This window comes from Palaemon carinicauda, chromosome 1, assembly GCF_036898095.1.
Source record: "Palaemon carinicauda isolate YSFRI2023 chromosome 1, ASM3689809v2, whole genome shotgun sequence".
Classification (NCBI taxonomy): Eukaryota; Metazoa; Arthropoda; class Malacostraca; order Decapoda; family Palaemonidae; genus Palaemon; species Palaemon carinicauda.
This window is the reverse complement of record NC_090725.1, coordinates 264,312,307-264,338,952: the sequence shown is the minus strand read 5'-3', so window position 1 is coordinate 264,338,952 and position 26,646 is coordinate 264,312,307. Positions and strand designations below refer to the sequence as shown.

The following is a 26,646-nucleotide window of genomic DNA, read 5'->3' as shown; positions in this document are numbered from 1 at the left end:
ACCGCCGCAATGGATAGACGTGTTTCCCATAGTTTTTCTTTGAGCTGTGTGGTTAAGTTTATTACTCATATAGATCAGCTTGATGCATTGAGGGCATTAAGGTTTTTAGGCCTACGGGACTATAGCGGCTACGAATATTAAGATAATCCTGAGTACCTTCTTTATTATTACAATGTGGTTAAGATATAATTTAGAGTGCTGCCCATTGCTTGTAGGTCAGGTTAGGGGGGAAGTTTGGGTTAGTTGTCCATTTTTCCCGCACGTTTCCGACATTCATGTGCTGAGTGGTCCTAGTATGTAGTTTGTTGGGACAAGCATTGACAAATTTAGTGAATTCATTATTTCATTCTGTTGAACTTCCCGTGAAAAATTAGATTGCTGACGATTTTTACTTTATTTTCTGACGATCGCGACCCTGTCCTAGTATTGTATGTGAACTTAATGTCTGGTAGGGTGGTTGGAGAATCGATTCCTATCACGGCGACCAGCTATGAATACACCATTTCCTGGGGGGGGGGGGTAAACATGCCGCTTTTCTTTTATTTCCCATATAATAGGTGCTTTTGTGTGAAATAGTGGTTTTTATTTTTGGGGGGGGGGCAGAGCTGGAGTTTAGAGTCCAATAGCTAAAAAATGGTCATTTGCCGCCAGTTTAAACCATCATAAACGTTCAAAACGCCATTTCCTGGCGGGGGAGGGGTGACCCGCGGAAACATGTTCTCCAAATATGTGTTTTTGTGTGAAATAGTGGTTTTTTAGGGGACTGGGATTAGGAGCCCAATATCTTAAAAACGGTCATTTGTCGCAGATTTAAACCATCAGAAACGTTCAAAACACATATAATTACAGTGTTTTATTCTTTTATGCTAAGAATCATATTGTATTCTTAGAAAAATTTACCATTTTTCCTACTCGCTATCTTGTGTTCTATGCATTTCAGACTATGATTATTGGGGCAAACCACCCGTTAACGAGTTTTTGGACCCCCTTATATAAAGACTTATGGTGGACCCTAGTGGGAAACCAGGGTTTTTTTTGGTGGGAAATGTCATAAACAAGTGATTTGCAGCGATAATAATGGACAGAAATGCAAAATAAGCACAAGATAACCAGTTGGAGGAAAAATATATGGTTCATACAAGTGGCTAAAAATAGGCCAAATTGTGATTATTTAACTTTTGAGATTTGAATAAGGGTACAAAACCTAACAAACCTACCTAGCATAACTTAACTTAGTAGTTCCCAGGTCACAATCCCTAGCCGGGGGCTAAGCCTCCCGGACCCCCTTCCCAGGTCACCACCCCTAGCCGGGGGCCAAGCTCCCCGGACCCCCTTCCCAGATCTTAATTGGTTTAAAAAAACCACCGAGCAGATACTTCATTGTTAATGCTCAGGAAGCTCCTCAAACCGATTGGAACCAAGCATGCACAATAAGTCCCTTTTAGTCTCTCAGATGTAAACAATTACTTAAGAGTGAAAAACGTACCCCACATTTTAATCGACCGATGCGTAATTTATTATTCCCCAGCCCGGATTAAACTTAGAGAAAAATACCAAACTAGCCAGCACTCGTTCATTTCTTATAGCGAATTTCAGTTTCACAAATAAAGTATCATATATTTACCTATTATGAGCCAAAGACTAATAACATTAGATATGTTATGCTTTAATTTTTAGCCAAGTACATGTACCACATATTTTTCATACTTTCATCTTGTAATTTAGGCATTTCTGACCATGATTATTGTAGACAAAACACTTGTTTATGAGTGTTTTTGACACCTCTTATATAATGACAATTTTTGGGGACTTTAGTGGGAAACCAAGGTATTAGGGTGTGAAATGCCCAAAAAGAGTCATTTGCAACAATAGTGATGGTCAGAAATGCATAATAAACACAAGATAATGAGTCAGAAAATATATAGTTCATAAGTGGCTGGAAATTAAATAGTTCGTAACTGGCTGGAAATTAAAGTATCATAATTATCTATGATGCATTTCATGTCCTTCTAATGGGCTCTCCTCCGCCATGACTTGCTATGCTCGCAAAATTAACATAACCTCAGTGCTTTTCTGCTATTGACAGGTATCTAGCTGCTGGTCGTTTACACCTTGCAATAAGTTTTAACTGCCTTGTTCCAGCTTTACTGTTATCTATTCTTGTAGGTAAATGGCTTAAGTTTGTAGTCGGGAAAAATACAAATTACTCTAAAAATTTGAGATTTTTCAGGCATACTGCTAAGTTTAACCCTTCCATAAAACTTGAACTATGTAATTTTGGTGATTAACAACATCAAAGCTGTTCAAAATACTATAAAAACACCAGTGACACTAATTATTTCCTCTAAAAGTTAAATGGCCCATAGTTTTAGATGCGTTAACATAGACATCTTTCTTAAATATCAATTATAAAAGAATTGTTTCAAATGTGGAACTTAGTTGGGGGAGGATCTAGTACAGTATTAAAAGGGTTGAAGTTGTATAGGTAGGTGAGGGGCAAAAAGAAAGTCTCAAGACGGTAAAAGCCGTTCTGATTGAATGTTACAAATGGCTGAAAGTACTTATGATATAGGAAATAGGAAATCAAAATTTGGACAGAAATTACATGAACTGTTCTCAGTGATATTGTGTTAGGATGACCAAAACAGGCTGAGTAAAAAGGGAATTTTTACAAAACCGTGTATCGAAGTTATTCTTAGCCAGTGAATTAGGAAATGGGGTTTAAACTTGAGTTATAGGGAGAGTATTTTCAACTATACTACAGAAAACCAGTTTAGGAATATTGTGCTACAGTATAGCAAAGCAAAACTGTTATGCCTAAAGACCCTGACATGTTCATACTTCAGTTTTGTTTTGGCAGCTGTGCATCCAAGAAGTGCTTGTGGTGACTACAATGATTTTAAAAGCTTATTCCAAAATCACTACAAAGATTTTAAAAGTATATTTCCAAATCACTACAAAAATTTTAAAAGCTTACTGTATTTCAAAATTAAACTATCCTAAAAGGTTTACCACATTTAAGAAGTGACAGAAATGCTATTAAAAGCTTAGAAAATGGTGTTTACCAGATGCATTGTGAAATTATGCACCAAATGGTCAAGATTTTGACCACCTAAGATGAACAAATTATGGACTTCATATGAAAAAAAAAAGTTTCAGAAATAGTATAGGTTAACCCTCAAGTGGTCCTGGCTGTGACAAAATTGATGACAGACTCATGACTTGCAAAATTTTATAACATTAGCAATAACGTTATGTGTCAACCTACTTAGGCATGGAAATAAACTGAAAATTGCATTAGAATGCTGAATTAATTTTCTATACAGTACTGTATAGCTACATAAACAAATGGGGCACCTAGTGCTTTGTCAGATCCTCAGACGGTTAAAAGACTAACTGAACCTAGCCCAAGGCACAGAACTTGTTTAAAATCAAAGAATATACAGTAAAGCAAGAAAATAAAGTACCTCTGGTATAGAAAGACATTTGTGAATTGATGATCTTTTGAAAATTGAAACGGAGGATAAGAAGAAGACATAATGTAAATAATCTAATTGACACTTCATCACTCAGAAAAGCTTGGCTAATTTGCAATGATGAGAAAATGCATAAATGTAATGACAGTAAACCTGTGAATTTTTTTCTTTGAAGATTGTAGGAGAAACACTTCATTCTAAGCACTTAAAATTATACTGTATAACTGGAACATTTTTATACTGTATATAGCTTTACTTATGAGCGTCTTACAAAAACATAAAACTGTAGGTAAATATATGTGTATAAAAGCAATCAATAGAAGGAGCACATTGGTGTAACTCAATTTAATTTGTGATAAATTATGACAAACCTGAATACAATTTATGGTGAATTCAATTTGTTCCTACCCAAATACAAACCATTGTACATTTAATGTGAGTATGACTTCAGGGAAAATGGAACAGCTGTTAACAAGGTAGTTTTAACTGTTAACAGGTGGCAGGGAAGGTGCAATAACTATTGGCAGGTAAGGCTTGTGCACCTGTTAGCTAGCTAGATGAGGAAAGAAGTTATGAAGCAGAGTACGGGACATTCTTTGCTCGTGGCTGGGCAATGAAAACTTCACTAGGAGAATTCAAGTAAATTAACCACCTCCTGAGGTGATTCTGTTCTTGGATGCATACAAGGAGAGAAAAAGATGCCATCTTCTGCATATGGTGACTTAGAAGGGATACTTCATAGGTTGGAGCCTCCAAGAACACCAATTTTTTAAATATTTAACTTAGCCGGTGAATATATAGCTGCAACTCTGTTGCTCGACAGACAAACTGTACAGAAAAAACTCGCCAGCGATCGCTATACAGGTTGCGGGTGTGCCCAACAGCGCCATCTGTCGGCCAGATACCAAGCTCTATGTAAACAAAGACTCAATTTTCTCTCTGTCGACGTGTCGACAAGACGTACTTTACTCGCTGTTGAAACCTGGAGTTTTTCCCATCATCTTTGGTGAAGTACTATATTCTAGTTTGAGCTTTCGCAGTGCAGGTGTTTTATCTTCATCTTAAATCTTGAACTCGTTTTGGATAGATTTAATTGTGGTGACAAAGAGAGTATGGACTTTCTTTCACTTTTAAATGGCCGACCCTTCCCTTAGACGGAAGTGTGTTTAGGCTTTTAGTAATCATCTTATCACGTTATAAATTAATTATAGATTTTCCTCTATATATTTTATATCTCTCCGCCTTTATTAGGCCTCTTCGATTTATTATAAACATATAAAAATAAATTTTAATGTTTTGTTTATATGCGACCTTTCCTGAGAGTAGGCGGTCCTAACTTGGAAACCGAAGTTAAACAACGTTGAGCCCTTTGCAATCGTAAATAGCTTTTAAAGAGCTAATGATTTAAAACCTTTTAAATGAATATTTTTAATAAATATTTTATGAAAGAATTTCTTTGAATAGTCTTCGTTCTGTTTTCAAAGATGAACTAACGTTTAGTTTATTTATACTACGCAGTTTGCGCTCTATCGTTACGATAGAGAGAGAGAGTATCACGGTTTCACTTTGCAGAAAGAGTAAATCGATTCTGACGTTTTGTTCATTATTCTTTCAAAGCTTAAATGTTTTAAATTCTTTTTTAAAGGAACTTTTTAATTGAAAAACCTTTCAGTTTTTTCCTTTGGTCAAATAACGTGTTTTTTTGACGAAATGTAATTGGGCTCTTCTCTTAGGTGCGAAATCAAGAGAGAAAGAGAGAGAGAGATAGAGACGGAGGGAGGGAGAGGAGAGAAAACGTTCCGTTCAAGCGGGTAACGTTGTTCTCGAGTTACTCTCGTCCCTAGTCTCTGTACGGGGAGAAAGGATAAAACGTTTTTAGTTTTTTATTCTCGTCCCCAGGCTATGTGCGGTGAGAGATTGAAAACGTAGTTTATATGAACTAGTGTTTAGTCTCTTCCCCAGCCACTGAATTTTTTATCTTAAAATATGTTTTCTGTTTTTTGCTGGTATTAATGAGCTTGCATTATACGACTGATTTCGCAATTACTACCTTTTAATGAAGGGTAGAATTGCGTGTTTCAGGTAGAAATCAGTAAAAGTTTCGATTTCAGTGAAATAAGTGCAAAATAGAAAATCGAAGTGATAAAGTGATATTGCGCAAAGTGTTACAGTGTTGCGTCCGAGGGTTCGTCTGTTCGTGCCTGTCGTTCACCTAGTCCGGGACCTCTTGCAAGCTCCCAAACAGGGGAGAAGTAATGTCGAACGACTTATGGGTTCGAGAGGCCTTGATCAACGAACAGACGTTTCCCTCTATGGTATCGGGTGTATCTTACCAAGATCTCCCCTACCATAAGACGAGAGAGACGTTTTTTTCTCCTCGTCATCCGAAGGCTTTTCGCATAAGAAACCTGTCACAAGGTTTCGAAGCCCTTAAGCGAAAGTCAGTCCTTTCAGGACAGGTCCAGCGTCCTGGTTACAGCCATTAGGACAGCTCTGACCCTATGCAGTCATCGGATAACTGCTCGCCGCCTAACAAAAGCGTAACACAGACTCCGAGAGTCTTTTTTGTTGGCAAAGTGTTGCGGTCACAGACGTTACCCTCGTCTCTTACCACAACCATTTCCGTTGATCCTTAATGGGTTGTACGGCAAGACATGCAGAATATGCTTGCCTCCCTTATGGAAGACTATTCTGCCGATTAGTCCGTTGAGTCTAGCCGTTTATCTCATCGATATCCTGGCTTTCAGCCAACCTAACGTTCCTTTGTGCTTCCTGTTGACGTTGGCGTAGCTAAGTCACGTCAGTCAGGTTGTTTAGAACCACACTCGATGCGGTCTCGTGTGGATTTTCAGCCGCATTTGGACGTTAGGCCACTTGCTGATGCTCCTGTTGACGTTCAAGACGTTCGCTAACAATCGGAGTTGACTTGTTTTGACGCTGTGCGTCAACCTCCGCATTCTAGAGTTGTTTTGACTGCTCAGTCTAGGCAGTCAAAGCAGTCTCGAGTGGACGCTGTGCGTCCTCACGCACCTGTTGTGGTTGACAGTTCAGTTGTTGACAGTTCACAGACTGTCAAGCAGTTACATGACGTTGCGTCCGGGTCTGCTACTAATGCACCAGTGAGTGTGGACTCTGCTTGTAAAGCATTGCCACCACGGTAGGTCTCTCCCTTGCTTGAGACTCAGCTTTTATCGGACAAGGTTCCTGTAGATGAGGAAGTTGCTGTTCCCCCTCCTACTGATATTCCCTTGAGGACTCTGTCAGATGGAGAGGAGCCTAAAGCTGCTTAGCCCTCTATGGACTTTAATTAAATCATGATGATTTTTTTTAAGGATCTTTGTCCGGATCTTTTTGTAACTGCTGCTCCTCGTTCGCCTAAACGTCAGAGCTTACACTAGGCCTAGCTACTTCGAAGCCGTTGTTTTTAAGCTAGTGCTCTCTCGCTCTCCTAGAGAGCTTTACGTTTGCTAGGCGACTGGTTTATCACCAGGAGGAGTTTGGGGGATACAGCCTTTGCTTTCCCTTCTTTTAAACTGGCTTATAGAGCGAGAGTCTGATATGACACGAGAGAAGTTCTCGGCTTGGGAGTTCATGCCTTTGCCCAGATAGACTTCTCAAATCTCGTAGACTCTCCCTGGCGCCTGGCCAGGAGACGCTCCAAGTTTTTTACAGGTCAACTTCACAGCTGTTTTCGAGCCTTTGAAGTTTTGCTGTACAATTATGTCATGCATAAACAAGGCTTTCAGGGATGGAAAGCGGTACCGCCTCAGTCGCTAACCCCGTCTGTTGCCGCACCTGCTCCCGTAGACCCTAAATGGGCTTTGCTGCAAGACATGCAGTCCAAGCTTGCGTCCTTGATAGAGGACTTTAATGCCGAACCTTCTGGCCAACAACCTTCCAACCGGTCGGTTGTGCGTCCTGTTGACGCTGAGGTAACCTTCTCGCGTCTGCCAGTTGAGGTGGTTCCTCCACCGATGCGACCCAGTGTGGGTTGCCAGCCGCACGTTGACGTTAAGCGACGCTCGGAGGTGGTTGTTGACGTTCAGGACGTTCAACAACCAGCAGAGGTGACTTGTTTTGACGCAGTGCGTCAACCTCAGCAACCCGGTATGGTGTTGACTGCACAACCCAGACGGTCTAGACAGTCTCGGGTGGACGCTGTGCTTCCTCGCGCACCCATGGTTGTTGACAGTTCACAGACTGTGCAGCAGTTCCATGATGTTGCGTCCGGCTCCGTCACGCATGCACCAGTGCGACCGGACTCAGCGAGCCAGACGTTGCCCACTCTGTTGCCGTTTCCTCATCAGTTTTCGGATGAGGAACTACTGTATCTGATGAGGACGTTGCTGAACAACAAGACGATCAGCCCCCAGAATAGATCAAGCCCTGCTATCCATCCAGAAGATGCTGAAGAAGGAACGCTGCTCAGTCAGGCTGTGGATGAGTCTGGTAGGGACGCTGTCATCCGTGGAACAATTTATGTCACTAGGAAGACTACACCTCCGTCCTCTTCAATACCATCTAGCTTTTCACTGGAAAAAGGACAAGACGCTAGAAGCGGTCTCGATCCCGATTTCCGAAAAGATAAAGTCTTGTCTGACTTGGTGGAAGGACAATATCAACCTAAGAGAGGGTCTTCCCCTGGCTGTTCAGACTCCCAACCACGTTCTCTTCTCGGACGCATCAGACGTGGGCTGGGGCGCGACACTAGACGGTCGGGAATGCTCAGGACTGGGGAACTCGAGTCAGAGGAGCATGCATATCAACTGCAAGGAGCTGTTGGCAGTACATCTGGCCTTGAAAAGCTTCAAGTCTCTCCTTCGAGGCAAAGTGGTGGAAGTAAACTCAGACAACACCACGGCCTTGGCGTACATCTCCAAACAAGGAGGTACCCACTCACTGACGTTGTACGAGATCGCAAGGGACCTGCTCATCTGGTCAAAAGGTCAAGACATCTCCCTAGTAACGAGGTTCATCCTAGGCAACTTGAATGTCATAGCAGATTGTCTCAGTCGGAAAGGGCAAGTAATTCCAACAGAATGGACCCTCCACAAGGATATGTGCAAGAGACTTTGGGCCACTTGGGGCCAACCAACCATAGATCTCTTTGCAACCTCGCTGACCAAGAGGCTTCCAATCTATTGCTCCCCAGTCCCGGACCCAGCAGCAATACATATAGATGCCTTCCTCCTAGATTGGTCACATCTGGATCTCTACGCATTCCCACCGTTCAAGATTTTCAACAAGGTACTGCAGAAGTTCGCCTCTCACGAAGGGACAAGGTTGACGTTAGTTGCTCCCCTCTGGCCCGCGAGAGAATGGTTCACCGAGGTACTTCGATGGCTAGTAGACGTTCCCAGAAGTCTTACTCTAAGGGTGGACCTTCTACGTCAGCCTCACGTAAAGAAGGTACACCAAAGCCTCCTCGCTCTTCGTCTGACTGCCTTCAGACTATCGAAAGACTCTCGAGAGCTAGAGGCTTTTCGAAGGAGGCAGCCAGTGCGATTGCTAGAGCAAGGAGAGCATCCACCATTAGAGTCTACCAATCGAAGTGGGAAGTCTTCCGAGACTGGTGCAAGTCAGTTTCTGTATCCTCGACCAGTACCTCTGTAGCTCAAATAGCTGATTTTCTCTTATACCAGAGAAAAGGACGATCCCTTTCAGCTCCCACTATCAAGGGCTACAGAAGCATGTTGGCATCGGTCTTCCAGCATAGAGGCTTAGATCTTTCCAACAATAAAGATCTTCAAGACCTCCTTAAGTCTTTTGAGACCACCAAGGAGCGTTGTTTGGCTACCCCTGGTTGGAATTTAGACGTGGTACTAAGATTCCTCATGTCAGACAGGTTTGAGCCGCTACAATCAGCCTCCCTGAAAGATCTCACTCTAAAGACTCTTTTCCTGGTATGCTTAGCCTCAGCTAAAAGAGTCAGTGAGATTCATGCCTTCAGCAAGAACATCGGATTTTCGTCAGAAAAAGCCTCCTGTTCGCTACAACTTGGTTTTCTAGCCAAAAATGTGCTGCCTTCTCGGCCTTGGCCTAAATCTTTCGATATTCCCAGCTTATCGGAGATTGTAGGCAATGAACTAGAAAGAGTCTTATGCCCTGTGAGAGCTCTTAAGTTCTATTTAAAGCGTACCAAACCTTTACGAGGCCAATCTGAAGCTTTATGGTGTTCAGTTAAGAAACCATCTTTGCCTATGTCAAAGAATGCTTTATCATACTTTATCAGACTGTTAATACGAGAAGCTCATTCACATCTGAGTGAGGAAGACCGAGCTTTGCTTAAGGTGAAGACGCACGAAGTTAGAGCTGTTGCAACTTCCGTGGCCTTTAAGCAAAATAGATCTCTGCGAAGTATAATGGACGCAACCTATTGGAGAAGCAAGTCAGTGTTCGCGTCTTTTTATCTAAAGGATGTCCAGTCTCTTTACGAGGACTGCTACACACTGGGACCATTCGTAGCAGCGAGTGCAGTAGTGGGTGAGGGCTCAACCACTACAATTCCCTTATTCCAGATCCTTTTAATCTTTCTCTTGAAATGTTTTTTTAATGTTGTTTTTATGGGTTGTCCGGAAGGCTAAGAAGCCTTTCGCATCCTGGTTGATTTGGCGGGTGGTCAAAGTCATTTCTTGAGAGCGCCTAGATTAGGGGTTTGATGAGGTCCTGTTGTATGGGTTGCAACCCTTGATACTTCAGCTCCTAGGGGTCGATCAGCATCCTAAGAGGATCGCGAGGCTCCGTAAGGAAGACGTACTTATAAGGCAGAGTAATCGTTCAAGTCGACTTCCTTACCAGGTACCTATTTATTTTGTTTTTGTTATTTTGATAACTTCTAAAATGAAATAAAAACTCTTAGCTCATAAAATGTAAACATATATTACTGGTCTCTACCCACCATCCTGGGTGTGAATCAGCTATATATTCACCGGCTAAGTTAAATATTTAAAAATGATATTTTAATTATAAAATAAATTTTTGAATATACTTACCCGGTGAATATATAAATTAAATGACCCCCTCTTCCTCCCCAATAGAGACGCAGTGGGACGAGGAGAAAATTGAGTCTTTGTTTACATAGAGCTTGGTATCTGGCCGACAGATGGCGCTGTTGGGCACACCCGCAACCTGTATGGCGATCGCTGGCGAGTTTTTTCTGTACAGTTTGTCTGTCGAGCAACAGAGTTGCAGCTATATATTCACCGGGTAAGTATATTCAAAAATTTATTTTATAATTAAAATATCATATTTCGGGCTGTGGGAAACAGTCATAAGTTCCTGTGCCCATGGGCTCCAAAAGGGAAGAATAACCCAGTGAGGAAAGGAAATAACCTATATATGAGAAGTAAAGAATATAAAATGCCTTAAGGTCAGTAAAAACATTAAAGTATGTCACATATAAACTAAGAAGACAGACAAAGTCAGCCTGTTTAACATTCGCTGCAAGTTTGTACTTCTGAAGTTTCACCAATTGAACTGTCTGAATAAAAAGATCATTCCACAATCTGGTCACAAGTGGAACAAAGCTTCTAAACTACTTATGATGGAGAAAGCAAGACTCTTAGAAATAACTACTTACAAAGTACTATGTACAGGCTGGCACAGTCTGGGAAGATACCAATGCAAGGGATTGTCAGAATTAGGAAAAATATTATGCAACATGCATAAGGAAGTACTTATTGAACAATGATGACAGAGATTTATGTTCAGAATAGGAATAAGATATGTGATGCAATGGCCTACCCTAACCCTGCCTGCATCCCTATGACCAGATGTTAAGGGGTTGACAGGAATGATGACTTTTGCTCCTCTTAGGACCAAAGTTCATTGAATTTGCCCTCGGTTAACCAAGTCAGTTTTGGTTATTGGGGCCTCCTCCCTCCTTAGAGTAAGTCTCTTATTAAAGTTTGAGGGTTTGTTATCAAATTTCAAAGGAAATTAGTATTTTTTTCTAACCATAAAAACCTGAGACCTTTGAAGTTGCACAGTCTGCCAAAACACCACACAAGCACCTTTTTCAAAGTGTGGTCCCTGATGGCCTTCAACAATATTTGTCCTTGGTAGGTAGATGGGATATTTACATTTATTGCAAATCGGCATCATAGAATTGTAATTTAATGAAATTTTATTTTGCTTAACTCCAAGCTTCTGTAAAGAAAATCCATGAAATTTTCATATGGCCCAAAAGCTATAAATCAAAACAGACAAAAATGCTTTGCATAAAATCACTGCCTCCAGCTTCCCCAAGAAAAATATGATCTGTCGAATTATTTGTTTGTCATCAGAGAGTTTTGTCTATGTGGATGCTGTGAGGAGAGATGCACAAAATTCTGTAGAGATGTAATTCCAAAAGGCTAAATGGTAAATAGATTAAACAGCTAAAAATATATATATATTTTCAAGATTTTCATGTAGGATAATTGGGAATGAGGAATCAGAAAGAAGCAAGATGACAGCTAGTATAGAAAATCAAGAATAAGGGAAAATTTTATAGGCAAATAGACCAGACAAATTCACACTAGATTTGTTTAAAGAGTATCTACAGAACTCATTAATTGTTTAACCCTGCAGAGGGAAAACTTGTTAAATTAACGAGTTATTATGATTTGGAGATTAAAAGCACTTTGTATGGCCCATTAAAAACACACCAAATCATGCAAGTAAGAAGTAAAGAAAGGAAGCAGCGCTTCTTAATTGGTAGGTCAATTGCTCTAAATTACTTGTAATGTTAGAATAAAATGGGAGAAGCAAAAAATTAGAGCTATAAGATTCAATATATACTTGATTCTAAGTTTGCTACTATCAATGTTTGGTGATATAATTTTCCTCATGTGGTCCTTCCAAAGTCCAAGTTTATAATAAAAAGTGGAATAGTGTTTTATATAATTTTCCTTGGTCTTTTCAAAGTGCAAATTTCTTAATAAAGTTGAATAGTGTTTCATATAATTTTCCTCTTGTTGTCTTTCTAAAGTGCAAATTTATTAATACAAAGTGGAATAGTGTTTCAATACTCTGTATACCCAGTTTCCTATAATGATCAGTTGTAGAACCTTAATAAATTACCATATACTGTATAATTTTAGTATGTTCCTAGAATTCCACATTATTCAATGATTCCTGCAGCCTATTTGCCAAAGATTTGTAATCAAACTTCCTTTTTAGAGGGAATTAACTATTGTATAGTATTTATACAGTACTTTACCGGGTGTATTCTAAACGGTACCAAAGGTTTTTTGCTGCATTTCTTAAGCCTCCTAGTTATATTACTTTCCATTTTTTTTTTCTCTTTCCTTTCATGTGCTCTCACCTTACTGTCCAACTAACCTTGCTTGTCGAATTTCTTCATTTAAGAACAGATCTTTTTGGATGAACCTATGAGTGTCTAGTATAGTGTGAATGGTTTGATTAAAACTCAAAAACCTCCCAGACCTAGTAAACCTCGCCTGACCTGTTCATAGAGTCCTACCCTTGTTATTCCCCATCTTTAGATTGGACGTCCTCTTCTCTTAAGTATCCCCTCAAAGCACAAGGAGTTAAAAAGGGTGAATCCTATTCCTTAGCTATTATTGCACCTTTTCTTATGATTAGATTACATGCACAAGTTTATGTTCAAGTAAAATTTAAAGTGAAATACTTTATTGTACATCATGCAGATTATTTATCAAAGATTTTTTGCCTGAAATGTTTGGTGTATTCTATGTGATACTGAGGTTGACGAGATTTGTTTCTTAAATGTGTTTCCTCTTCCGTGCATAACCTCTAGCGAGATATGTAGCATAATTGATCTTTGAAGGTGGCAATTGGAATGTGCTTCTTAATGTGTTTTCTCCTAATCCTCTTGCAGTGACTCCATCCCTCGTCTTGTTTGTCCTTGATCACCGTGGTGTCTATCACAAGCAGGCTAAAGGTGGTACTATATTTACTTGCAATGCCTGTATATTCACAGGAGTTATTTCGTTACTCTTAACATCTAATATCCTTTGGTTCGGAAGGCTTCAGTTTTGAATTTCGGCTCTTGCTTGTTCTATTTTAGCATATTATTTGCCTTAGGCTTCTTTTGCTGCAGAACACCCTTATTTAGTACTGTATTTCATTTGGATTTTGAGCTGAAATTTAAGCTAATGAGGTATTGATTCCAATTTTCCTTGACTAATAATAATCTTAGAAGCTTTGTATCTGCTGAGATATACACTCAGAATATTGTTTCTAAACCCCAGTTTTATTTGGTGAAACACGTAGATCTTGTACTGTATTGTAACTGCAGGCATTGTGCAATGCAAAGAAGGAATGATTTCTTGCTGAAAGTTGGTCATTTTAGTTTAGGCCTTATGGTTATGAGGTGCAGATGTAGGCATATGGCATCCCATGTAGATGTTTTAGGGTTGGAGTTGCAGTACTACAAACCTAATGATAATAACCTTAGTAGAAAGATACCTCCTTATACTACTACTGTATTATACAATAAGGTAGCTCATGTGAAAGGACTAGACAACTTTGTTCCCTTATTCATCCTTCAACAGCTGGATCAAGGATGAATTTTGTGCAGAAAACTTCTGGTGTTTACCAGTTTTATAACCAAACAGAAAACCCATTAGCTCTGCATCAAATCCCACACACTCAGTACTCCACTCACCCTATTCATGCGCGCACACATGCATCCCTGAATGTCCATTCCATGTCAGTTCTTCCTCCATTCCACCTATCCAGCTTTTCCTATGACTGAATCTCCTGCCCCCCATTATTTCCAAATCCATATATTTTACTAATATGTTTTCCTCTCTCCTTTTCACAAACCATTTTAAAACATCCATACAGTATCTATCAGTTCATTATGCCAACCTTTTTTTATCCATGTTGTACCTCATGCATTTTCAACATGTCTGTCCATCACATATACTACACAAACATTTCAATATAGTGAATTTGTGCCCTGAAACAGTTCTCCCACTTGCATTCAATAGCCATTCTCATTAACTATACACAATTTGACCATAGGAAAACTTATAAAAATTTGTGGTACAATTCTCAGTGTTACACGGATCAGGGTTATTCTTTACCCATGATAATGGATAGTTGGTGAAATCATGCAAGAAACTAGAATTGCAACTATATTCTTGATAAACTACAGTAATTTACAATAATAATGACATTCCTCATTAAGCAAAATGTATAAATCGTAATACAGTAGTTTATGATTAGGAGTTGTACCAAAATAAGGTTTGCTTAAGATATAAGAGAATTTTGTAAGATTCTCAAGCAACATTTACAGTTACCACAAATTGAGTAATTTTTATTAGTTCCAAAACTTTATCAACAAATTTGTTTACAAAATTGACATTTCAGTCATCAATGTTTTCTTTACACCATATTACCATACACAGGAATTTTGTTATGGCTAGCAGAAATATTTGAACTTATGGAATTGGGAACAAGGGGCAAGCAAATCTCTCTAGGCTTCTCAAACTCCGAGTTGAATATAGAGCATTAGAGACCTGAAAGGAAAAGATGTAGAATTTTAGGGTGAGAAGAACTACAATTACTGAAAGTACATCTACAGTTTGACCTGTAATACATAGTAGGAAACACTGGTTTAATTTATACTGTACATCTAAATCATTGGGAATAAATCAAAATACTGCTTTACATAAAGAGCTTCAGTGCCTTTTTATTTTTACCAATAATTGATTCCATTCAGGAGAGTTTGCTCATCAGTTTTGCACATACTGTACTACAATTTTAATACCTGTAGCACTTCTTTTCTCTCAAAATTTGCACATACGTTGCTGCTACCTTCGATGCGTCCCATACTGTGTGATAAATCATCTCATAATCTGTCATAATTAGGAACATTTAATCCTAAGAATTCAGTCACAAATTTACGGCTTCAGTACTTTTGCCATCTGCGTCAACATCAAGGTATCCTTCTTTCTAGTTTGTTTACCCTCATATCTAACCCCTTTTTTTTTTTATTGGCTCTGTTACTCCCAAATTTATCCTTCTTTGTAAAAAAATTTTCTATACTATTCACAGTCATCATTGTATCATAAGCAAACACTATCCACGCTACACACTACTTCATGTCATAACATCGCTCTCGCATATCTTTTCCTTATTCTAACATCTTGCATCACTCCACTTATGAAGATATTGTGGACTTATGGTGGACATCACATGCCCTTATCTCAGAATCCCCTTTTCAATCAAAGCATCATTCTTCCATTGATATATCTCAACAATTCATTCTTTTGATCATAAAAGCTCAAAGTATAGATATTTTCAGCACCCTCTATTGCACATCTCACTTAGCTTTATTATTTTTTCTAGGTACTGTACACCATGTATACATGGTGTTCAATTCAGACCACTGTACAGCAAATCTTTTTTTTTTTTTTTTTTTTTTGCACCTGTTACCTGGGTGAACACTTGATTTACAAGAATATTCCATATTCTTACCCTTATTGCTTTTCCCCAATAAATTCTTTTGTCTTCTGTACTAATCTTATAATCTAAATACTATCACATATCTTCCATTTTTTATATCAAGTACTGTATAGTAATGTACAGTAATTTTTTGCTATAATTCTTGTTACTTTTTTCAACAATCTCATACAGTGTATCAATTATTACTTATATCTGTTCCTTTGGAAGCATCCCCACATCTTAATTCCTTGTAAATCTTAAATAGCCATCTAATAACAATTTAATCCTACAGGAATACAAACCCTTCTCCTTCAATAGGAATATGATTTGAGCGAAGCTGGATACAGATTTTAGATTTTTAACGAGGTAGTGATAGTTACTGCTGGGTGGCATGAAGTCTTATCCACCCAACAAGCCACCAATTTTCCACTTTGTTTTTAGCTATGGTATAGTTTAATTATACTTCCAACATCCTCAACTGGCTGTTTTAGTCTTTTGCTTGACATTTACATAAATTTTTGGCAGATCATCGTGTGCAAGGGCTATCAAGGAAGAAGACGGGTTTTGCAGTTAATTCCCGATAATTATAACTGGGTGACAAATGTCTGTGCAAGCTAGTATTATCCACATAATTGTCGCCTCGGAAGATCCTATGTGGGGTAGGCCGAGTGCCGATACTTCCCCTGCCTCGTGGAGTGTTTCGAGTGCTGCAACCGCCGGGGGAGACACGGAGAAAGGTAGTTCGACGTCTTCGGACCCCGCCACGTGGGTGAAACCTAGGACTCCCTTCAGGTCTCCCGTTAGAGAGCAGGTAGATCAGTGGCTCTGTAAAGGACTCACGGGGACCCCTCCGGCTCCCTCGGCTACGCTACCCCCCGTGTTTCTGCAACCGCCCGCACCTGAGAAACGACGTGATTTTCCCCCCACGGTCTTGGACGTGTCAGCCGGTCGGAGAGCTCCGTCCTCATCCTCGTCGTCGTCGTCGTCGTCGTCATCGGACTCTTCGTCTTCTTCGTCATCAGAGGACGAAGACAGGAACCTGATCAAAAGGAAGAGGGAGAAATCCCGAAGGAAGAAAAAGTCTCGTTCCCGCTCGAGGCATGGTAGGAAACGGTCGAAGTCTTTTAAGAAAAAAAGCGAAGAGGAGTAAGTCAAAGGACTGGGTGAATGTCACAGTGCCCCAGAGCGAGCTGTTTAGGTTTTCCACAGCCGTGGCCGCTTCCGGGTGGCTCCCTAGAGCCTCGCCTTCGTTGTGTCACCCTCCTAGCTCCTCCTTCGACCTAGCCGCCCGGCGGGAGGGCTCGAACCGAGACCCCCGTGCATTGTTTAACCCTACAGTAGCCTCCGCCCCTTCTTCCCTTAGGAAGGATATAAGGAGTATGAAGGAAGGCTTAGCGTCGACCACGGGCACATTGGAGGCCTTCCTTAAGCACCAAGGGCGCCCATCGGTCCGCATGGATCCCCCATCCACGGAGCCCCCCGTGGAACAAGGTACTCCCATGACGGATGCCTTTGTATCCACGCGGCAGACCATACCACTGGCAGGCTCGGAGGACGTTGGTACTCCCATGACGGATGCCTTCGTCCCCACGGGGCAGCCCGTACCACTGGCAGGCCCGTCGGGTGTTGTTTTTCCCACCGTCACGGCTTACCCCCGTACGGAGGAACTGGTGCCGGAAGACCTGGTGGAAGGAGGGGAGTGCTCGACGGACGACATCTCCTCCTACCGTAAGGTACTGGCCCTCATTCGAAGACACCACCAGTTGGATGAGCCCAAGCCCTCAGCTGCAAAGGCAGTACTTTCCGGACTGTCAAGGATGATCGACAGTCCGGTACAACAAAAGCCATCTTTGTCTCTCCCTCTTGCTCAAGACGTAAAGCTGGGGATGGAACAGATCGATGGATACTTGGCAGGACTAGCAGAGGCCTCCAGAAGCCAGAGTTCCTCCAAACTTCTGCCTGGCCTAAAATCCCAGAAACGTTTTTACGTTCCCGAAGGGCATTGCGGCAGTGCCCGTGCAGTGGAAGCAGCGGTGTCCGCGCTGAACCAGGGAACCTCGGAAGACAGGGCATCCACGGCCCCCGTGTGCTTTTCCCCAACGGAAGCATCTATGATGGAGGACATGGCTCAGGACCTGGTCTACGTGTCCTGGTTGGATTGGTGGTCGTGCGCTTTGGTGGGGTTTCAGGCATCACACGACCTCTCCCTTCCAGAAAATCAGGCCATGCTGCGAGACCTTGTTAGTTCTGGGGGCAAGGCTTTCAAATTCTTATCGTCCCAGTCTCTGACGGTAGCTTCGAACTGGGTCCTGAGAAAAAGAGATTCTGTTTTGAGCAAACTAATGCGGAAGTTGCCTGACGGGGAAGCAAGGAGACTGAGAAATTCCTCCGTGTGGGGGAATGACATTTTCCCCATCAAGTTGGTAGAGGATACTATGGAGAAGGTGAGGAAAGTGAGAGAGACGGATCCTAGGCCCCCGCCTATGAGGAAGACCACGTTTAGGAGAGCTCCAACGGACGTCCCTCACTCTTCACAGACCAAACCCTTGCTTCCCAGAAGAGAACTTCCTTCAGCCCCTTGGCTTTAAGCCTCGCAACAGCCCACCCGTAGGACCACGGCAGGCCCTCAGTCAGCCTACAGACCCTCCTATGGTAACACTAGGAGAGGTAAATCTGGCCGCTCCTCCAGGAGAAGGTAGGAGGAGAGGCCCCCTACTCCCGCAGGAGCCCCTAGTAGGGGGATGCCTCAGACATTTTTGGCAAGCATGGCGGGATCTCGGTGCGGATCCCTGGACGGTGACGGTCCTGAAGGAGGGCTACAGACTCCCGTTCCTGGAAGAGCCTCCCCCTCTCATCCCAGCCCAGAGGGCCGATTGGCTGGTTCCAAAGGACCCCTTGAAGAGGTTGGCGCTACAAGAGGAAGTAGCGGCCATGATCAACAAGGGAGCTTTGAGACAGTGGAGAACCCCGGCCCGGGTTTCTTCAGCAGGCTCTTCCTGGTGGAAAAATCGACAGGAGGGTGGAGGCCAGTGATAGATCTCTCAACCCTCAACAAGTTCGTCTCAAAGACGGAATTCAAGATGGATACCCCCAAGACAGTGATCACAGCCTTGAGGGAGGGGGATTTCCTCTCGACCTCAAGGATGCCTACTTTCAAATCCCTGTACACCCCTCCAGCAGGAAGTTCCTCAGGATCAAGTGGGAGTCCTGGGTCCTGCAGTTCAAGACCCTGTGCTTCGGCCTCTCGACGGCCCCGCAAGTGTTCATGAGAGTGTTCGCCTCGATCTCGGCGTGGGCACACGAGAAAGGAATTCGACTACTCAGGTACCTGGACGACTGGTTGCTGCTTTCTGCCTCAAGGGAACAACTGAAGGAGCAATGCGATATGTTGCTCGATCTCTGCAAGGTGTTAGGGATCACGGTCAACCTAGGGAAGTCCCAGCTAGTCCCCAGCACCAGGATGACTGACTTGGGGAAGGTCCTGGACACCCAGTTAGTAAGGGCCTTCCCCTCAGAAGAAAGGTTGGCCAACCTGGAACGTATCCTTCAACCCTTCCCGACGGGACAACCCAGGAGGGCCAAGGACTGGCAGAAGTTACTGGGTCACCTGGTTTCCCTGGAAAAATTAGTACCGCAAGGGAGACTCAGGCTCCGCCCGGTACAGTGGAATCTGAAGGAGTCGTGGGTCCAAGGCAAGGAACCCCACAAAGTAGTGCCAGTCCTCCCGAAGACGAGAGAGACCCTTCTTTGGTGGAGCATCAGGTCAAACACGGAGAAGGGAATGCCCTTTGCCTCCGACCCCCCGGAGATGCTGTTGTTCACGGACGCATCGAAGGAGGGCTGGGGAGCGCACCTGCTGGGAAAATCAGCAAAAGGGCTGTGGTCCAGCGAGGAGGCGTCTCTCCATATAAACATCCTGGAGATGATAGCAGTTCTAAGGGCGTGTCGACAGTTCGTACACTTACTGCGAGGGAACACTGTGGCGTTAATGTGCGACAACGCCACAGTAGTGGCGTATGTAAAGAAGCAGGGAGGCATGAAGTCAAAGGTCCTCTGCGCCCTAGCCACGGAACTGTTGGAGTGGGCCACAGAAGAAGGGTTGGAACTGACGGCAAGGTTCATTCCAGGAAAGAGGAACGTGATGGCCGACGGCCTCAGCAGGGCGGGTCAGGTGATAGGTTCGGAGTGGACCCTACACCCGGAGGTAGCTCGAGCAGTCATCCTACTGTGGGGCTCCCCAGTGATAGACTTGTTCGCCACAAGTCTGAATGCCCAACTCCCCGTGTTCTGTTCTCCAATCCCAGATCCATCAGCAGCGTTCGAGGACGCCTTCCAACATCCCTGGGACGGTCTGGTCTCGATGTGTACGCCTTCCCTCCCTTCAGTTTGATCAGGCAAGTGCTGAACAGAGTGAGAGGGTCGTCCAACCTGTCGATGACTTTAGTAGCGCCCTGGTGGCCGGAGAGAGACTGGTTCGCAGACCTAAAGGAATTAGCTCTTCGTCCTCCTTGGCCGCTTCCGGACAGGCCAGACCTCCTGCGACAACCTCACTTTCACAGGTGGCACGAAAACCCTCGATCCCTCCGCCTTCACGCGTGGAGGTTATCGAGAAGCTCCTAAAGAAAGAAGGATACTCATCAAGAACCGCGACAAGGATGTCTGGGTATCTACGGCATTCCTCGGCAGTTGTCTACCAGACGAAGTGGGCAGTCTTCCTGAAGTGGTGTGCATCCAAAATCATCAGGCCCTTAGGGGCGTCGATCCAGGACATTGCAGACTTTCTGGTGTACCTGAGAGATGACGTGGGTTCGTCCATCCCAGCCATCAAGGGAGTTCGAGCAGCCCTATTTCAAGTCTTCCTCCTTAGAGGCATTGACTTGGGAGCCTCGAGGCACATCTCGATGCTCATCCGTAGTTTTGAGCAATCATGTCCCCCCCAGGAAGTACGGGTTCTGCAGTGGGACTTGGCAAGAGTCCTCAAAGTTCTGTCAGAACCGCCCTTCGAACCTCTCAGGAACATTTTAGACAGAGAACTCACTCTTAAAACAGCTTTTCTTTTAGGCCTGGCCTCGGCGAAAAGAGTTAGCGAGTTACACGGCCTCTCTTACGAGGTCTCACACTCCAAAGGGTGGAGGGAAGTTGTCTTTAGGTTCGTCCCTAGTTTTGTGGCGAAAACGCAGAACCCAGCGTGTTGGGATCCTCGGTTCGAGGGTTTTTCGGTGCCAGCCATCCCTCGATCCGGCAACCCTAAGGATCTCCTCTTATGTCCCGTACGAACTATAAGAAAATACCTAGAGAGGACTGAAGATTGCCGCCCTCAGATCAAAAATTTATTCATCTCTACAGGACGGGTGAAGAAACCGGTCTCAAAAAATTCCATCTCTTTTTGGCTGAGACAAGTGATAAAGAGAGCCTAGGAGGCTTCTGGGACCCCTCTACCTGGAAAACCGAGACCTCATGATATCAGGGCTCTGAGCACCTCTCTGGCTTTCGAGAAGAACATGGCTGTGGGTAAGATCCTGAAGGCTGGGACCTGGTCTAGACAGTCCACCTTCACGGAACATTATCTAAAAGATTGTACGAGAAAATCCTTGGACAAGTTTTCTATTGGCCCGGTCGTGTCGGCCCTTCAGGAGATCTAAGGTCATAGCCACAGGGTAACCGGGGGTGTTAATGCCAAGAGACACTAGTTCCTTCCTTAACCTTACCCCCCCCTTCCACTTTTTCCTTCCTTCCCCGGATCGAACGGGCCAGGAAGATGAGGAGAAGACCTTAATCACGGAAAGGTATAACCTTCAAGAAATTGGTTTTGAAAAAGGTAAGACATTTAGACACTAAGTGAGGTTTTTGGATAGTTTTCCCCTACTTTTCGTGCAGTTTTCAAGTGGTCTTAGAATCAAGACCTCCTTAGAGGTTCCCTCTCTCGCGTGCCTACCCGTCGAATCCTGATTCCTGCAGGACACTCCCACCTCCTAAAGTGTAAGTCTCCTAAGAAGGTAGTTCTAGGTAAGTAACCGTGTTGGAACAAATCACAAATTTTTAAGTAATTTGTATTTTTCCTAACATACTTACCTAGAACTACCTTCGGGTTATGGCCCTCCCATCCTTCCCCGAGAACCTGCAGGATCTAGTAATACCTATTCCAACGAAACTTACTGGAGAGTTGACCTGAGATAACACGCTGCCTGCCCCCGGGGTCGCCTCGGGCATGTACCACACTGCCAGAGGTTGACCCCGTAGAAAACGAGAAGAGGGAGATAAACTATACAAAAAGCTGGTCGGTTAGGTAGAGTTAGCCAGTAACTCCTAAGAAGGTAGTTCTAGGTAAGTATGTTAGGAAAAATACAAATTACTTAAAAATTTGTGATTTTTATGAAAATTATATTATGCCATTCACTTGATTCATTTGCTATACAATGTCAGTTCTTTAATAGTTACTCGACACAGGGGGGTTATCTAGAAATTCAAAAGTAGCCACTTTATCAATTGCACAAAAGTTTCACCATTCCATCCTATAAGTACTACTTCCAACATATCAATATTACATGACTAACCTGGTCTAGAATGATGCAATGACATTGGCATTGCAAAGGTCTCAAAGTGTTAAGTCTGACTTTCAGACCTTAAAATCAAAGTTAATGATCCCAATTTCCTGTAGATTGGTAAACATGATCCATTTGGGTTGAGGACTTTAAACCATTGAAGGTTGTTAGCTCAAAGACAATAGTTAGAGGGATGTGCAAGGCGTTTCTAACATGGTTTATTAACATATTTGGACTAATTTTCTGGTTATGGTGTGTAGTAAGGATGATAGGGACAGGATAGCCATATAAGAAAGTAGAGGCTTGATGATAAAGCAGGTGGAACAATTTCCCGTTAGATACTTGGGATGTACTATAATTCAGGAAGGGGTATGTGAGGTTGAAATTGGGAATAGGATAAAAGCAGCCTTGGGGAAGTGAAGGGAGGTAGCGGGAGTGGTATATGATGAGAAAATAACAATAAAGCTAAAAGTCAAGATCTATAGCACAGTAATAAAACCAGTGTTCATGCATGTATTGAAAATGTGGGCTCTTAAGAGAAAAAAGGAAGCAAACCTTGAGAGAACAGAAATGAAAATACGGTTGTGGATTATGGGAATATCACTGTTTGAAACATTGGAAAATAATGAAATAAGAACAGCAGGTGTATAAAAGATTACACAGGTGATAAAAGTGTCATGCCTGAGATGGCGTGGGCATGTGTTCAGGATGAATGATGTGGATGGGGTGAGGGGGCCAACCTTAATATATGGGTAACGGTGGGAAAGATGATGACTGTCTACATTAATATTCTTTATTTGATGCATTGGTAGAACTTTGAGGTTAAAATATTCTCTCTCTCTCTCTCTCTCTCTCTCTCTCTCTCTCTCTCTCTCTCTCTCTCTCTCTCTCTCTCTTCTCTCTCTCTCTTTTTTTTAATATTTAACTCAATGATTAGAAAGTTGAATTTAATAGCTTTTCTAAGGTTTATGTACAGTATGACATTGTTTTTAATTAAGTACTACTTAAAATCTATATTACATTCAATTTTTCAACTCAGGTTGTTTATTCCATGAAATCTCTTATTAGTTTTTGTCATTTGTTTTGATGACTCAAAAATAATTACAAGTTTACAGTATACTGGAATTGGTGTTTGGTCTGATAAAAGTTGACTGAGCTTTGTCAACTTCTTCATATCCTTACATACCTGCATAGAAGATATATATGATATTTCAGCATTTATGTACTGTACTGTATACTTTTACAATACTTATGAAATTAATATCTAATGATTTGTACTAGTAACTTGATATGAAGTCTATCCCTATCAAGCTGTTTATAATTTTCTCATATCCATTTATATTATATATATATATATATATATATATATATATATATATTAATTTTTTTTTTCATCAGTATACTCCATGTAAATATGTGCATAGTTATATGAATGCTTTAGCCTGCAGTACAGCATGATAATCTCCCACATTTAAAAAAAGTTTATTTCATGATAACTTATGATACTTTATGGTATATAAAAAAGCAGTGTCTGGTTTTTGTGCTGTATATTTGCATTTATTTTTTTGATCTAATAAAATTTTGTTAATTTGCAGGAGGTGGCAATCCATACCACTGTGTGGACAAGACTTCTGTGCTACAAGAAGCGAGAGTGTTCAATGAAACGCCTGTCAATGTGAAAAGAAGCACCCATGTCCTCACAAAGATCCTTTACCTCCTCAACCAGGGGGAGACCCTTGCTACCAAGGAAGCTACCGATGCATTCTTTGCCATGACAAAACTCTTCCAGAGCAATGACCTTGTGCTGCGCCGCCTCGTCTATCTCGGCATCAAGGTTGATTTTCCATTACACTAGTATATGTATTTTGTTTTTCTGAAGCAGTGACATAGTGTGATACAGTATCTTTTATTTTTTTCCATTTATGGTACTTTGTTCTCCTTATCTTTATTTCTATTGTAAGAACCAACTGTTTGTGAAAAAAATGGTGGATAAGAGTATGATATTAACTAGGTATTAAGTATAAATGTTGTGATTAACAAATGCTACCATTCAACATAGAAATAACATGGAGTTGTACCTAAATTTACTCATTATACCTTGGGACACTATATATTTGTGATCTATCTTCTACACTTTTTTTCAGGATTCATATGGATATGTCCAATTACCTGTATCTTCAGTTACCTAGAGGTCCTCTTTAGTAGTTTTTATTCTATAAAATTATTTTTTTTTCACCACATAAGCAATTACAATGTAATCTATTCTTATGCATAGGAACTTTGCGAAGTTGCTGAGGACACCATCATTGTGACATCATCTTTAACTAAAGACATGACAGGAAGGGAGGAACAGTACCGAGCTCCTGCAATCAGAGCCCTCTGTCGAATAACTGATGTAAGTGCTATTCAGTTCAAAATTTCTTTATTTCTAATGCTGAGATTAGAAGGCAATAGTCTCTCAATAGAGTTTTTGGTGTGACTGATATTTAAAAGTCAATTGAAATGTTTGACATTTTTTGAGGCAGAATATCCCACAAATCAAAATGTCACAACTTTTCATTTGATGTTTTTGTATTTTTTGTTTAATTGTATGGTTTTAGACAAAGAATGTAACAGTTATTTAAAAAAAAATGCATTTATAAGTTACAGAGGACATGTTCAGCCTTCATGACTGGCAAATGCATCATAATTTTTATGCACACAGTTGATTGACGTTTTTATGCTTTACTTGAAATTTACTGCAGGTAAATGTTTTGAAATATTTCATTTTTGAATTATATTTGTACTTTATGAAGATATGTACTGATTTTATTTGTATCTAAGTAACCCTACAGTAATTTCATGTATCAGTGTACTGTACATTTAGGTAAGATTTTTTTATTTTGCTGTCAAACTTTTAAGAAGTAATTTCGTATCTGTTTTCATCTTCATTTTGTTGAGTGACATTTATTGAAACTTAAAATTCTTGAGAATGAAAGTCCACAGATGTCTTTTTGAATATACTTTATAAAGATACATTATCTGTCATGTTTTGGTGAAAGTTCATATTTATAAAGCACTCTTGTAGATGTTTAATTTTTACGGGCATGCCGACACTATGTTCCCCTACTATGAGGTAAGGTCAGATTATGACCTTAGGGTTCAAGAGGTTTAGTTAGGATGCCAGAAAACCTCAAATCAATCTATTGATCAAGGGATTTAAGGTTTTAACATGGTATTATTTTAATGAATCTTACTCGCGAGTCTTACTGCTAGCTTCTACAAGCACAAGGTATGCTGCCTTACATCATGCATACATATACCAAGGCACTTCCCCCAATTTTTGGGGGTAGCCCACATCAAACAAATGAAACAAAAAAGGGGACCTCTCCTCTACATTCCTCCCAGCCTGACAAGGGACTCAACCGAGTTTGGCTAGTACTGCTAGGGTGCCACAGCCCACCCTCCCCCGTTATCCACCACAGATGAAGCTTCATAACGTTGAATCCCATACTACTGCTGCCTCTGCGATCATCCAAGGCACCGGAGGAAGCAGCAGGGCCTACCGGAACTGCGTCACAATCGCTCGCCATTCATTCCTATTTCTAGCATGCTCTCTTGCCTCCCTCACATCTATCCTCCTATCAGCCAGAGCTTTCTTCACTCCATCCATCCAACCAAACCTGGGCCTTCCTCTTGTACTTCTCCCATCAACTCTTGCATTCATCACCTTCTTTAGCAGACAGCCATTTTCCATTCTCTCAACATGGCCAAACCACCTCAACACATTCATATCCACTCTAGCTGCTAACTCATTTCTTACACCCGTTCTCACCCTCACCACTTCATTCCTAACCCTATCTACTCGAGATACACCAGCCATACTCCTTAGACACTTCATCTCAAACACATTCAATTTCTGTCTCTCCGTCACTTTCATTCCCCACAACTCCGATCCATACATCACAGTTGGTATAATCACTTTCTCATACAGAACTCTCTTTACATTCATGCCCAACCCTCTATTGTTTACTACTCCCTAAACTGCCCCCAACACTGCATCCTTCATTCACTCTCTAACGTACATCTGCTTCCACTCCTCCATTTGCTGCAACAACAGACCCCAAGTACTTAAACTGATCCACCTCTTCAAGTAACTCTCCATTCAACATGACATTCAACCTCACACCACCTTCCCTTCTGGTACATATCATAACCTTACTCTTACC

At 41.8% G+C, this 26,646-nt stretch overlaps 2 protein-coding genes across 2 annotated transcripts in view; one reads left to right on the top strand and one right to left on the bottom strand.

The window, feature by feature from the left end:
- The window catches only part of Ddx1 (ATP-dependent RNA helicase Ddx1), a 221,241-nt gene that overhangs the window by 108,747 nt on the left and 85,848 nt on the right, over positions 1-26,646 (bottom strand). The gene's annotated exons all lie outside the window — the stretch shown is intronic.
- LOC137645938 (coatomer subunit gamma-2-like) overlaps positions 1-26,646 on the top strand; it is a 42,988-nt gene that overhangs the window by 1,309 nt on the left and 15,033 nt on the right. Inside the window, exons 2-3 of the mRNA XM_068379008.1 lie at positions 24,034-24,272; positions 24,714-24,833. Coding sequence (XP_068235109.1) covers positions 24,034-24,272; positions 24,714-24,833 — 359 coding nt within the window. The remainder of the gene's footprint in view (positions 1-24,033; positions 24,273-24,713; positions 24,834-26,646) is intronic.